The 14,608-nt window shown below is 40.4% G+C and overlaps 1 protein-coding gene across 1 annotated transcript in view; it reads left to right on the top strand.

Annotated features, from left to right (window-relative positions):
* Positions 1-4,553, top strand: part of ESRP2 (epithelial splicing regulatory protein 2) — a gene marked incomplete at both ends in the record, with an annotated part of 37,773 nt that extends 33,220 nt beyond the window's left edge. Inside the window, one exon of the mRNA XM_079541510.1 lies at positions 4,464-4,553. Coding sequence (XP_079397636.1) covers positions 4,464-4,553 — 90 coding nt within the window. The remainder of the gene's footprint in view (positions 1-4,463) is intronic.
* Between the last annotated feature and the right edge of the window lie 10,055 nt (positions 4,554-14,608).

Genomic DNA, 14,608 nt, shown 5'->3' with positions numbered 1-14,608 from the left:
TTGGATCCCACGTGTGGTAATGCTAGTTTTATAATCCCTCATTCCTTTAGGGGAAAACTGAGGTGGTGACTTGCTTTACTGGGACAATATTGAGTCTCTGGAGGAAATACTAATTTTCTTTTTTTTTTTTTTTTTTTCCTTCTCCTCCTCCTCATGTTATGTATTTCACTTACTGCTGCTGCCCAAGGATGTATTGCTCGATGCTTCTGGTCACTTATAAAGTGAGCCCTTAATAATTGTCAGTGTTTTGGGCGTGGTTTTAATCTCTGCATAACTAATTGATGTTGGTATTCAATGGGCTTGGGAAACAGATTGGAGAAGCTGAAATTGAAGGGTGATTTTTTTTTTTCTCCTTGTCTGAAAGGAACAAGTTTTTGAGTTCCTGCTTTATGCTCTGTTTTCTTCCTTCAGTCTTCATGGGCTCCATATATTGCATGTATGCACACGTTGCTATTGAAGTGAAAACACCTTCTGTACCAGACCTGCCTCATAAAAGACAGACTTTGTGTATAAATGGGCTTCAACAAGCTGGTCTCAACATCAGTACATGCTTCTAATAGTAAATAACGTAAACATCTGCAGATCAGCATTTTATCACTTATTTCCATTTTCAATTATTTTATCAGCACAGTTCTCTTGTTGAGTGGTTCACATAGCTCAATTTCTTCCTATAGTTATGCTTTTTTTGTTGTTTTTACCATTGAAAATTCCTCCCAGCTTGCATGTGTTTAATGCATCTTGCATTAAACAATCTTAGAAAGCTTGTGAATAATCTTAATAGCGAATCTTGGAGATAGTAACTTTCCCAATCACCTTTCTGTATGATGTTGTAGTGCACTGTAACATTTAAAATAGCCAGTATTAAAACTTTCTGATTTAGTAATTACTCTGTTAAACTCTTGTTTGTTTTTTCTAAGTTGTGTTCTGTTGTAGCTGGGCCAGTGATTTCACTCCAGTCATGTACAGGATTTGTAGCTAAAAGATGCTTGAAGAGGGGAAGATAATTAACAACAAAAAAAAAGTGTTTATAATTAAAAGTGGACAGCGGTTCTTTAAAAATGTAGTGGGCTTACATGCCTTTTATCTGCAGCTGTATAGAACTTGCAGTGTGTTAATCCTCCAACTCTTCAGGGACCCAAAATTCAAGACTTGCTGGAGTGGGAAGTTGTACTTAAAACCGTAATAAGGAGGTAGAGGGGGAAGGATGGATGGCTAAATTCCAAGAGCATTAACGATCTTTCTCCCTTGTATCAGGACAGCAGGCTTCATTGTTACAGACTTCTTAAGGACTAGTTCTTTTTCTCTGAAATGCATGTTTGAACAAAGAACTATTCTCTCTTTCCATTGGGTTCCTTTTGAAATCTGATGCTCCATAGTCAGAGAGGGATAGCCACTGTCTGTGTGCCTGTTCTTGGTGCAGCACCTTCGGTCCAGGGAAGGGAATAAGGGGATATGATGGAGAAATCCCACTTACTATTGCTTTGTTCCTAAATTTATCTTCTTTCTGAAACTTTGTTCTTGTAGGTAAAGCCTCTGTGAGCATGGGACTAGTAAATTAGTGGTTATAGTTTCTGTCAGTTGCCTCCTGTGTTTGATGCAGCAAAGTAAGGCAGTACTCCAAGCTGTGATTTTCGTCATCTCTTTTAGGACAGAGGTGTTTGTTGTTTTTTTAATATACATCTGCCTCTTAATATTATTAAAGATTATTACAATACATACTATTTAATATTATAGTGTTATTTAACATACATGAGTTGAAATGCCTCTGCCAATTCAAATGTTAATACCTAGAAGGGTAGATACACTTGTACAATAATTCACTGGCTCTATTAAGAAACAGCACATTCTTCAGGAAGCATTGTTTTGCTTTACTTTTGACAATGTCTGTCAATGTCCCTGTTTTTCAGTCCCCTTTGTTCAGTATGTATGCATATTCCTTCTGCCATCGTGCATCCCCCTGTCCCCGCTGAGTGGGTGTGGGGGAGAAATTGCTTGCTTCTGAATCACAGGATCATTTAGGATGGAGGGGAACTCTTCACATCAACTTCAGCCCAGCCCTTGAAGAGCCATGGGCTCAGAAGGTGGAAAGGCAGCAGTCTGAGGAAAGAAGCTGTGTTTCAGTTCAGAGAAGCAAAGAAGGTGGGACTGAGATGATAAGGAGGATACTGGAGACTGGAACAATGAGATATGCTTATAATTTTATTGCATTTAAAGGCAACTATTGCAGTATTTCTTATTGATTGTTTGTCTGTTAAGGGTAGAGTTCAAAAATACAGTATGAAGTTTCATATTGTCTCAGTAGTAATATTTATGGCAAGCAAGCTCTAGAACCTAGCTCAGTGACGTTGCAACTGGTCGTACAAGGCATTTAAATCGCTGGGTGGAATTTCTCAGATCTAAATGGAAGCAGAATTTGGCCACCAGCAGAACAGTATTTTCATTTGGAGCACTGGGATTGTAGATTCAGCCTGGATTTTACACTGTCCATCCTGAGTTGTTTGATGTTTTTATTTTGTGTGGGTTTCTGAATTGTGAAAAGAATCAGAAGTATTCATGATTGTGTTTTTAATCAGGCAAACTAAGGTAGTTTCTATTTCATTCACATGTTTTTGTTCCCCCACTTCTTTTTCCTGTCTTCGTTTGCAATAGTTCTTTTTGTGTAACCTGTAAATTTGAATAATTTACTATTCCATAACTTATGCTTTAATTAAATGCAATCTCACTTTCACTTGCTGTGATTGAAAGCTACTTCTATCATTAGGTATTTTTATTTCCGTTTTCTTTTTCAGGCCTATGGCTAGGCCTAAGCTACAACTTCCATGTTTCTTTGCTGGGTAATTTTCCTACTTTCGTGTTTTCCTCATTGCTTGTGTTTTGAACACTTGCCCTCAGTAGAAATTGTAGACCTTTACTTACTATACATCTACTGATAATCTAAAGTATGTACTATCTTGAGACATTCTTTCCAAAGAGTAAACTTACATTTTGTAGATTTGTTTCAAGGGCAGGTCTGGGAACTGATAAATCTAATATTTGCACGTTCTGGTTGCCCTGGCAGAGACTATCTGGAAAATACTTCTTATATTTGTCTTTTACTTACTGGCATGGTTCTAGATGTAAGAGGTGGCTAGAAATAGTAGTAAAAATTCTGAGAGTCTCTTTTCTTTTTTGTTCTCTGGGCTCTTGGTTTTTGTTCTCTGTGGAAGGTGTATATTGTGATGGTTGATTTGGTTTTGTTTTTTTCTTCAGCTTCGCTTTGGATGAATACAATGTGTATTGTACACCCAAGTATAGTATCATTTCCTCCCTAAGCTGGCAGGAGACTTCTTGTATTATAGAAATATCAAAGAAAGCAGTATGTGTACTTTGTGTGCATTTGGCAATCTTCTAAAAATATTAATGCAAAACCATTTTCGGGGACATAGAAAACTCTCCTTGCCACTGAAAGGTTGTTCTGTAACTTGAGTTGTGGTAGACATTGTCATCTGGGTTACAGGAACCACTCCAGTAGCGTTTGTACCATGTGCAAGTATGCTCAGTCCTTTTCCAGGATATGTCAGTTTGGAGAGACAATGAGAGACATGCAAAACAATGTTCCATGTTTCCCAAGATAATCTTTCTGATCATAGATCTCATATTTGTACCAGGCTCCCGGCAGTGAGCACGATAACTGTTCAGATTCAAGATCTCAAATATTTCTTAAATAAAACCCACATATGTGGGGGTTTTATCTTCCATTCCTTGGTGTGACTGTACTGTGCAGCCAGTGTTTTTATTTGAAATATTCTACAAGTCTATTGTGATGCAGTTAATCTGAGTAGCTTTTCTTTTTTTATGTGGAAATAAGCTATATTAGTATAAATGCCTTCAAAAAAATCTATTAAGTACATTCATGCTGGGACATTGTTTTTGTTTGACTTTGTTGATGTCAAGTCTGTATAATGCAAGTATTTTATACAGCTGACGTGTGTTTAGCACTCTGCACTAGGGAAGCTGCAGATTATTTCCATGACTGCATAGAAGATCTGAATGAGATCTGTACACTTCTAATCCCAGTATGCATGCTGAAAGATGCTTAGCTGTCCCAGTGAGAGTCATTTCTGGAGCGTGATTGTGCAGACTTAAAATATTTGTTAACTAATGCTACTGTCTCACGAGTACAAGTTGAAAAGGAATACTTCATGGTCTAAACTGTTTCCTTTTGTTAATTAGGAGCAGCTCAAATACACAGTTCAGAATATTCCCCATGTGCTTATACCTCAATTCCGTTTTTACAACCAGTAGTTCAGTTGATGGTTGTTTTTCAATCTTGCTTAAAAATAGCATCTGTCAAATTCACTGTCTCCTGCCAGTTGTTATAGCTAATGCTCTTAATTGTGGTTGCAAATGATAGTCTGTGTGGCTTGCTGTACCAGAACTGTTCCTTCTCTTGCTGATTATCATATGTCACACTTGTACTGTAGTATGCACCTGATGACTACAATGGCCTTATTCAGCTGAGCGAACAAGCAAGGAGTGTGTTACAAGCACCGAAAGAGTGGGTCTGTTTGTAACTCTTTGTAACTTCCAAAGAAGGTAAGATGCAACACGAAGCAACTGGATCTCCAATGGTGTATGGGAAGCTAAAGCAGGGTTTCTTGATGCAGTTTTTGTTTTCTTTCCCCCTTCTTAGCTTGCGTCGGGATCCTTGCTTTAATCTTTTGCTTTTGTCCTATTAAAAAAAAAAGAAACTACTAACCTAAGCAAAAAGGCCAATCATGATCTGTAATTGGTGGAGTAGCTGTGGTGAGATTGCCTGGTTTTGCTCAGATAGTGTGTTAGCCTTCCAAAAACGTTTGTTTTCATGTAAAGCTTTCAGTCCAGTATCTAACATACAGGCAGATGGTCTTTTTTTTTTTTTTCTTGACGTGACTATAGAATGCGTGCAGAAAATTCCCAAACCTCTGGATCTTTTCTCTGCCTCTTGATCTCATTGAAGAAATGTGAACTACTTTTTTTGTTTTGTTTTGTTTTTAGGAGAGATTTTTTGGTATAGTGGTTTTCTAATACAACAAACTAATGGCGTACTTTTCAGTACTACCATATACTTTGAAGAGAAATGCCATTGATACTTAGGTGCAATTAATCATTTCTATTGTATTCCATTCAAAATGCTACTGATTAGTTGCTGTGGGATTTTTTCCCCCTTTTGGAGGGTTTAAAAAAAGTTTCGGTGCAACAAAAGGGTAATCAAATACTTTGCCTTAATAGCAGTATGTTCATGCCCTCCGTAATCAACATAACTACTCTCATATAATCAGCATTTGCTCAGTTGTTTTTGAATTACTTGCTTTATAATGTTGCTATTAGATCTGCTAAGGAGAAGACGGAGCAGAGGCTGCATTTTCTGTGGTATGCAGAATACCTGCTACTACTTGGAGCATTTTTGTGTTTATGTAGACTGGGACAATCCATTTGTCCCTCTTCTTTTACCCAGATTTTCTGGAAATCCAACCAGCAATAGGGTTCTACTGTGTATTAGATGGAAATGGTCTTTGACTAGAAAAGAAGTTGTAGAGTAGCTCAATGTGAATTCTACATACTTCAAAGATTATAGATACCATTCCTGCTGTCTTCTGTGCTCAGCAGTCTAACTGTGCTCCATGTATGTTTTCAACTGATTTTTAACAGCATTATTTAGCTTAAATAGAGGACCAGCAGAAAATGACTTGCTGTTACAAGGATCAGCAGTAAAGAGCTATTTTAGAGCAGACTATCTTATCTCAGATTTGTGCAATTTTTCTCTTTGAGCACAGTGTCATTCTGGAATAAAACTCAATTTATTTCTAAATCTGAACTGGGCTTCAGACATGATGTTTTGTCTTTGAATTTCTTCCTGCATGCTATTTCTTAACTAACTTTATAAAATGAAATGGATGTGAAGTCTGTGCTAGCTGTCCTTATGCTATGTCCATGCTTTTAGTTTCTAAAATATGTTGTTGCTTCTATCTTCAAGAATAATTTTATTGCCTGCCAAATATTTGGGTTTGTGAAGCTCCAGCATGTGTTACTTTATTTTTCTATGTTTGAATGTAAAGCTGATCAAAAACTTCTGATAATAACTGAGAAGTCTAGTATTCATTTCAGACAGTGAGGCATACGTGAATTCTATTCAACTTCAGTATTTTGATCCTTCATAAGCTCAGGAGGGCATATGTCACATGAACTTAAGTCAGGAAAATACTCCTAAAATGGTTGGCCTTGCAGCATAGCTTGTGTGTTTTGTTTGGCACTGAATTCTGCAACAGACTAATCTTGTATGCTGGGCTTTTTTTTTGTTTGTTTTTAATCCTTCAATCTTTTGTTTAGAAATCTCACTCAGATCCATTTCTGTCCAGTGTACAAGTGGGACTTCTGAACTTAACCTGTACAGGTTTCCAATGCTGTAAGAGATGGCTGGGTACCACAGGGGAGCAGACACGTCTGCTTTAAACTCAGCATTTTGAAACTGTCTTCCATATCAGGAACTGTAGGTGCACTCTGCAGTAAATAACTAATTTAATTTGCTATCCTGTCTTTTTCTTAGCTTCCTTAAAATGATTAAAAAGTTTTCCTTGGTTCAGTAAGATTTGGTGCAGTACTTCAGCTTTCTTTCACTGAGAAGTCTTTCTTGCTTTGTAAACCTGGGTTAAGATCAGCGGATCTTCGCAACGCAGAACTGTAATACATCTGTCTCTTTTTGTAATCTTTGCATGCAAGTCACATGCTGTTACAGCCTTTGTCAGTTGGCCAGTAGTCCACATATTACAAGAATTACCTTCTGAATGCTTGCATTTTCTTGCTCCTTTAACCCTTTATTAACGTCTAAGTCTTTCCGGTCAACCTTTAAGCTGAATTACTTCTCTAGCAAAAACTCTGCATGGAATTATGTCTACATCATTCTGTTCAGTACACCAGCAGAGTAGGAGCTGCTGAAAGCATATTTCTGTTAATCTTTGGTCTCTTCTCTCTTTTTCTCATTCTTGCATCCAGAATCTCTTCACTGCAAACACAGGAGTGGAATGAACCTGATACAGAGAATGAAAAAACTGCTGTTCCAGATGTCATCTCTGGTTTTAATAGCACATTTCCTTTTGTCTTTTTGTACTGTTGCAGCTCCACACAGATTCCATCCTCATGCTTTACAACTTTAGTGGCCAGCCCAGTGGAGAGGCATTGGTGACTTTTCCAAGCCTGGATCTAGCTAAGAAAGCAGTGGCTGAGAAAAATGGACAGCTCCTGGGAGGCTGCTGTGTAGAACTGTTGCTGGTCTAACTAAACACACTCTGGGGCATGGGGAAGGAATGTCATGCTGAACACTGTGCCTTTTACAAAATAAGGAGTCTTCCCTTGCCACCCCTGCAGCGTCAAATGTGCCTTTTCAACATGCTGTGTTGGAATGTAGAATGGTACATGTCCTGTATTTAATTTGAAAAAGGGTGTATTGTATGCCAAAGATAAAGCAACAGGAAAATATATGCAGTTAATTTACTTATTCTCTTATGTACTTGTTTGAAAATAAACAAACCCCTTATTGGCAACTTGTTAATTCTGAAGACAGTCTAATAGCACTTCAGCTGTCACAGCCATGGGAGGAACCTATTGCCTGTTCAGTAGCATTTGAAGTGGAAAGTGAAGCTTGAGTCATTCAGATTCTTCTGTGTTTAGTTTTTAAGAGTTTACACTCGGCAAAGTGTCTGTTTTTTGTAGAATTGAAATGTCTTTATAAAGGGCTTTTGGAACGTGTAGCATTCCCAACTCAAAGCATATAGCTCATTGATTTTTTTTTTTTTTTTTTTTTCCATGGTGGTTCTTGATTGGAAAATACCAGGATGCTGGACCCCAAATACAGTTGTGCTTTCTCATGTTTTCGTTATGTTGTTTTGCAAAAGCCATATTTGTCTTTCCTACCAATGTACTGCTGCCAAATGTGTAAAGCAAAAAATAAAAACAATGGCAAAAACGGAAGAATCCTCTGTGCCCAACCAGAATTCCCTACCCAACCCCAAATTTTTAATCTCTACAGGACAAAAATGGCACATAAACCTGAGTACTAATAAGTTATATTTTTTTATTTAAGCATAATAGCTTTCAAATACTGTATTAAAGATTTTGCTCTAGTTTATGTGCATGCAATTTGTTTACATCTTTGAACTACTTTATTTGTATATTATGAAACAACAAGATATGTTGAAATCTAAATTCTCTAGTGCATGCTTTTTTCTTTGTGTGTATATACATAAGCTAGAAGAAGTACTTTGTCATGTAGCATGTGTTTAAAAAAAAAAAAAAAAAAAAAGACATCTGCTGTAGAAGCACTAAATGACTTTGTTTTTACCGTGCCTTACTTCAAAACTATTCCAAGTGCAATACCAGCAGAGCAAAACATGAGTCCTTTTGTGACATGTTCATGGATGTCTGGATTGATTTTTTTTGTTTGTTTCGTTAGCGTACAATGCGTTGTACTTAAAGGAACTGAATGATGTATGCTTCTTTATATTACAATGAATAAAAGAGATGCTTACGATGTGTGTTGGTTTCTGAAAGTAACTTATGCTTTAATGTAATTTCACGGGGCATCATTTTCTGATAATAACCTTTTATCTACTCTGTTCACCCCTTGGCTTCAGAAGAGTGTATGTATTTTGTGAGGGAGTGCGTAGGGGTGTCTGTTTTTCAAATATTCTGGTAAGCCAGAAATATGTGTAGTAAACACTTATTTTTTCAGTGGAACTCTTCTCAAAGAGTGTTGTAACATTTCATTTGCTCACTTCTCATTCTGGTGCCAGAAGAAATTGAGTATGGAACCTGAAATCCAAAAGTGCACATGGTTTCCACTGCTGATGGGTCATTCCCTTTTCTGTGCAATCCAAGTGCTGCTTTTTGTTGTGACAGAGCTCAATATACTTTCTGCAGAAAAAAATGAAGAGGGAAACATCTGATTAAGATGGTTCAAATCAAACACATCCAATTATCTCATGCCACAGCTGCTGTCAGTGTTACCACCTCCAGGTGAAGCCTTGCTCCTCACAGCTGTGATGGATGATGCTGTTTGGTGCTCTATGGAGGCTGTTAGCAGCAGGCTCGCTTCAGGCAAATCCTACAACCAGAAACAAATCTGAGAGGAACTTTCACAGAAGATAGAACCACGCCATTATAATTACTGCTCTTCTCGTGTTTCTGAGGAGTACAGAAGGTAGAAACTTGGTTAGCAGACAGTTTGTTACACTGCTACATTGTGCCACACCACCGTTGACCACATCTCGCGGCTTTGCCAGCAGTTGAAAAGACTTGTTCTTCTCTTAGTACCCTGCATTAAATCCGTGATTGTCTGCTATCTGAAGTGACGCTCCGTTTACCCGGGAGCATCTCCTTTTTTTACGGCCCCTTCCATGTTTCTACGCGCGCCTTCATCCACAGCTTCAGGGCTGAGGGAGGCTGCGGCTGTTCACGTGCGGCCGTTGCTCCCCTCGGCGCCGGCTGCGGCGGTGCTCCGCTGCTCCCGGCGGCCGCTCGGGCCGCTTTGGCTACGTGGCCAAAGCCCCACGAAATCAAAAGCAAATGAGGCTTGCGAGCCTCGGGACCTCTTTCCCTCGTCGGTTGCCCCAGGACGGTCGGCTGTAAGGCCGGGGTTGGGAGAGAAGCCTCGAGGAGCCACAGCGGGCTGCGCTGACCCGCCTCAGCCTCCCCGTGCTGCGTCTCCTCCGCTCCAGGTTTCCTCCCTCGCCTAGCAGCGCTCCGCGTGCACGTGAACCCGGATAGCCGAGGCCCGGCTGGCGGCCCGAGGCGCCGTGGCACAGCTGTGTGCTGCCGACGGGAGGGGCGGTGCGGGGGGGCCAAAAAAAGGCCGCGGGAGCAGGTGCGACTCGTGCTGCTGAGGGCCGCGTGCTGCTGCTGCGTGGTGCGGCCGCCTTCACGCCGACAGCTCTGTGCGAACGGATCGCGGCTTCCCTCGCGTGCTTCTAGATGACGACTTGCAGCGCTGGAGAATTCATGGTAAGGTCGAAATTCACTTTTTCTTTGTCTTTGGTGTGCGCGTTTATTCTTTGCAATTGAATTTTTGACCTGCCATGTCGCAGAGGATGCATTGAGGAGTTTATTTGCGTGTTCCTGTTTGCTTGATGCTGGTGGTTGTACATAGGAATTACTGATACATTTGTCCTTTGGTGTGTTGCTCCCAGTTTTGGGAGAAGGTGCTGCGTGCTTATTAGCTGAGATTGAGGTGAGTTGAGACTGAAGAGCTTTGAAAGGCAGCTCCCTGTGCTTATGGCTGCAGCTGTGCTTCTGGCTCAGGTGTTCTGTGCTGGAATTGCTTCATCTGCAGAGCAAACTCTTGCCCTATGATAAGTTTTGCTTGTTTATGTTAATGAAGATAGTTTCAGTGAACGTTAGCTGGTGAAAATCCACTCCTTATTTTTTGAAGCGCTCTTTGTATCTTTTTGGCCCATTAAAATAAATCAGAACTGTTGCTGTTTAGCTGCTTGCATCCCGTTCTGTAGAGATGTGTGTTTGGCAAAGTCCGTGGTAATAACTTTTGGGGCTGATACAGCATGTCCTACGAGTTGGTTGTACCTAATGGTGGAAAAGCCTAAAGCAGAAATCTCTCCTCATCTGTGTCGAGGTCTGCCTAGCGACAGGAGCCTCGAGATTTCTCAGATGCTTCAGTGGGTTTTAGCTGGGCACTTCGTTAAGCCGGCCCATTCCTTTGTTCGCTGCCTGCACTGAGCCGTGTTGCCGCTAGGGGGCGCCCTCCCACCGGCTGTGCGAGCGGCGCGCGTGACATGTGAGAGCGTCGATAGCAGCTGCAGCGAGCGGGAGCGACGTGCAAATGGCGATGTGCCATCCGTGTCTGCTGCTCCTACAGTCCGAGGTCATTAAGTTCACAAAACCAGATTTTTTTTTTTTTTTTTTTTTTAAGTTTGTACCTGTTTTTTGTTGTTCTTAGTTTCTTAATTATTTTAAATGTTTTCTACCTACAGTGGTTTGACAGAGGTGTTTAAAAATGTACAAAACTGCTCAACCAGAGGGAATAACCGCTATGAACTGACAGTATTCATAAATTCTTTTTGGTGAGGATCTTGTGTACACTAATCACTCAGAGGACAGTATGTACATCATGTAGAAAGAAAGGTCACAGAATCACAGAATGGCCAGGGGTGGAAGGGACCTCTAGGATCACAAAGCTCCCCTGCCACATGCAGGGCCACCAACTTCCACATTTCATACCAGCCCAGGCTGCCCAGGGCCCCATCCAACCTGGCCTTGAACACCTTCAGGGATGGACAGGGCATCCACAGCCTCTCTGGGCAGCTGTTCCAGCACCTCACCACTCTCATAGTACAGAACTTCCCCCTGACATCCAACCTCAATCTTCCCTCCCTCAACTTAAAAACCGTTTCCCCTTGTCCTGCTGTTATCTACCCTTTCAAAGAGTTGACTCCCTTCCTGTTTGTAGGTGATGGTGATGGTCATAAAAAACAGGACAGGTTTTTAGTGTTGCTCTCGTGCTTCCCATATCTCGAGACTTTTGCTTTTAACGGTCACTTGTCATTAGCGCTAAATTTTTTGCTTGGTGGGGAGGAAAGTTAGTGTTTTTTTTTTTTTTTAATGTGTATCTTCACTTGAAAAACAACTTGGAACACTTCAAATGGATGTAAATGTAGCTTTTAGAAAATACTTGTGTGTGTGTGTAGAGCTTCAAAAGCTTTAATCTGAGTGTTTTTTTAAAGAAAAGTATGTAAAAGTATGTGAGAACAGGATGAAGAGAGCATATTTCCATGCTATGGAGTAGCAAGAGAACTTACCTCTTTTTGTTACATCAAAAGCTAGTGCTTAGGTCTTACTTTTCCTGACATGAATGCTTTTCTGAACATTTTCTGCACTATTTGCTGTTAGGGCTGTGTCTTCCTAAATCCATCTATGTGGATGGCAGATACAGACTGGCTGTGGGAGAACAGCATAAGCAAGGTGTAACTGAACTGAAGGAAGAGGTGGGCTGGCTGCAGGTGCTTCCTGGTCTGCAGTCAGGGCATGAGGGGTGAAGTGAGGAAGGGACAGACTGGGTCTCCTCTGAAGTCTAACATATTTTGCTGTAACTTATTCCAGTGAGTTCTTAAACATGCTCTGAAGCATGGGTCTTATTCTCATTGGGCTTGGTGGGTCTGTCTTCTGTTTAATGAAATGCATCCTTCTACCACCATAATTTTACTGAGAAAATCCACACAAATCACATTTAATATTAGTTGTAACAAAAGCATTAATTTTTAAATATCCATTTTTGACAATTTTGCTTAGCTTTTTCTTAGTGATGTAATCTGTGCTTGAGTATAAAGTTGCAAGATCACTTGTAATGCTGTAGTATTTACACTTTCCACTTACAATTGTGTAATATTTACCTCTTAAATCCTCCTAAAATGATTAATCAATTCATGGGCATCATATTGGTAATGCAACCTGAAAAGCAGGCCAGATGATGATCTGCAGACATCCTGAGCAAGCAGTAAGTAGCTAGTTATACCTGCTCACAGTCCTCTGAATAATTGGCCACTTCTCTTGCTTGTAAAGAGGGAAAAACTTACAGTAATGGCAGCTTCCATGTGTTCAAGGAAATGCAACTTCTGCTTATCTCTGATCTTAATCTCTTTGTTCAACCAAAAGAGATTGGGGAGTGAGAGATTACAGTGTGGCAGTGTCTTCACGAGAAGGCCTAGGTGCTGCTGATGGCATCACACGGTGTCAGTATGCTAACACTGAGGGGAAACTTGGGATGCAGTGGCAACAATATTGAGGGTTTTCTTCCTATTCTGGTCACTGGCACCAAGAGATCTCACAGCTGTTCCATTTTTAAATACGGCAAGTCTGAGGAATGAGAATGGTGACGTTACAGTGTAGCAACTTGCAATTAAAGCGGACCTCAGGCCTTTCAGTCAAGGGGAAGTTCGGTTCTGTATGCTGTGTCTTTTGAAGCTCTGTAATGACTAGACTAGTTTGACTAATGATACAGAGATTAGCATCTGCCTTCTAAGGATTTAGAAAGTGCTGTGATTTTTTTCCTGACCTGTTTTGAACAGGAAAAGCAGGTTAGGAATATGCTGAGGACGCCGTCTGCAGCCTTAGCAAATACTCTGGGTAGGATGGGATGTGGTGGAGGCTGAGGGCACTACTGTTAAGAGACTCTTTTGGGGATAACTGAAGCAGTGAAGGTGAGGGGAAAAGTGCAGCAAAGTGAATAGATTCAGCTGCCTATCTCTGAGCAGGTAGCTCTGGAATGGTTAGCACCGCAGCCTCAGCAGCACTGTGTGGTGTTCAGTCAAGAAGCTGGGCAGACAGAGATGTGGTTACAGGACAGAGGTGGTTCTGCTCATGTTGCTGGTCTCGTGAGCTGCAATGACAAGTGATTACAGAATAATGGACTTTAGATGTTTTGAGGCAGTCCAGATAAACCAAGTTGGGGAAAGATTGCTGGGAATATGATTATGATTTTTTGGTTGTGTGTCTGTCATTGAGCATAAAAGAAAGTTTAGACTTTAGATACAGAGTGGGAAATTGTATTTGGAGTACAAAGAAAGGGCCAAGGAATCACTTTTCTTGTGCCAGCTCTGCAGTTTTCATAGCTGCATAACAAAGCTTATTTAGCAAGAGGGAACATGTAGTATTTGTATTGAGGTCACTGTAAAAGCACTGTTTGCTTGAGGTATAATTATGGAGCTGGTAAAGAACCAGACAGCCTTGGATCTAAGCAGCCTTAAATTTATAACTGTGCTATTTGAGTCAGAAATTCTTTACAAAAGCTGTTACAATTAATAAGTAACTTCTGAATTCTATTTGGCAAGCACAGTAGGTCTCAGCAGAAATTCTTCTTATTCCTGTCTATTGTTACTAAACTCCAGAAGTGCTGTCTCACATCAGCTATAGGTATAAAACTTGTACAAAATACATGGATATGGTTGCTGTTTAACAGACGGTGCCACTAAAACTTGAACTCTATGAACTCTTTGTGTAAGAGGACTTGCATTTTTCCCTGAATGCTCTAAACCACTGCCCTCCCCCCCCACTTGAATGTTTTTCTCTATTGTTCAGAGTACCCAGGAAAAATAAGACTGTGGTTTATCATTCATTTTTGTTTTTTGCCCACATAAAACATAGGCTGTTTTTAAGCTTTATTAAAAACACTCTGTTCTTAGTGCTCCAAATCAACTGGTGAGCAATGATAGTGAAGAGATGAGCTTTTCAGTAATTTTCTTGACATAAGCAACAAATGGCGCTTTGCAGATGCGTGTTGTTCAGTGTGCAATGTGAGTGAGTAGCTGTGCAGAAGAGTAACTGCTATGAGAATCTGCTTCTCTGGAAGATGCGATGTTAGAACACCAGTCACTCATTCTTTTCTCTCAAACAGATTCTGCTGGCATCCTTTAGGAATTACATAACGCTTCATACTTGCTACTCTTCAATCACTTCTATCAAATTTCATAGGTTTAGAAGGTGTCTTTCAGAAATGACAAATGAAATCTAAGATCTAGAACTTAATGTGTTCTATTCCTCACCAATGGATTGCAATGGATTCCTCACAATTGGCTTGCAAATAGCTGAC

Source organism: Tetrao urogallus, assembly GCF_951394365.1.
Source record: "Tetrao urogallus genome assembly, chromosome: 12".
Classification (NCBI taxonomy): Eukaryota; Metazoa; Chordata; class Aves; order Galliformes; family Phasianidae; genus Tetrao; species Tetrao urogallus.
The sequence above is the reverse complement of the archived record's forward strand: the minus strand, read 5'-3'. Positions and strand labels throughout refer to the sequence as shown.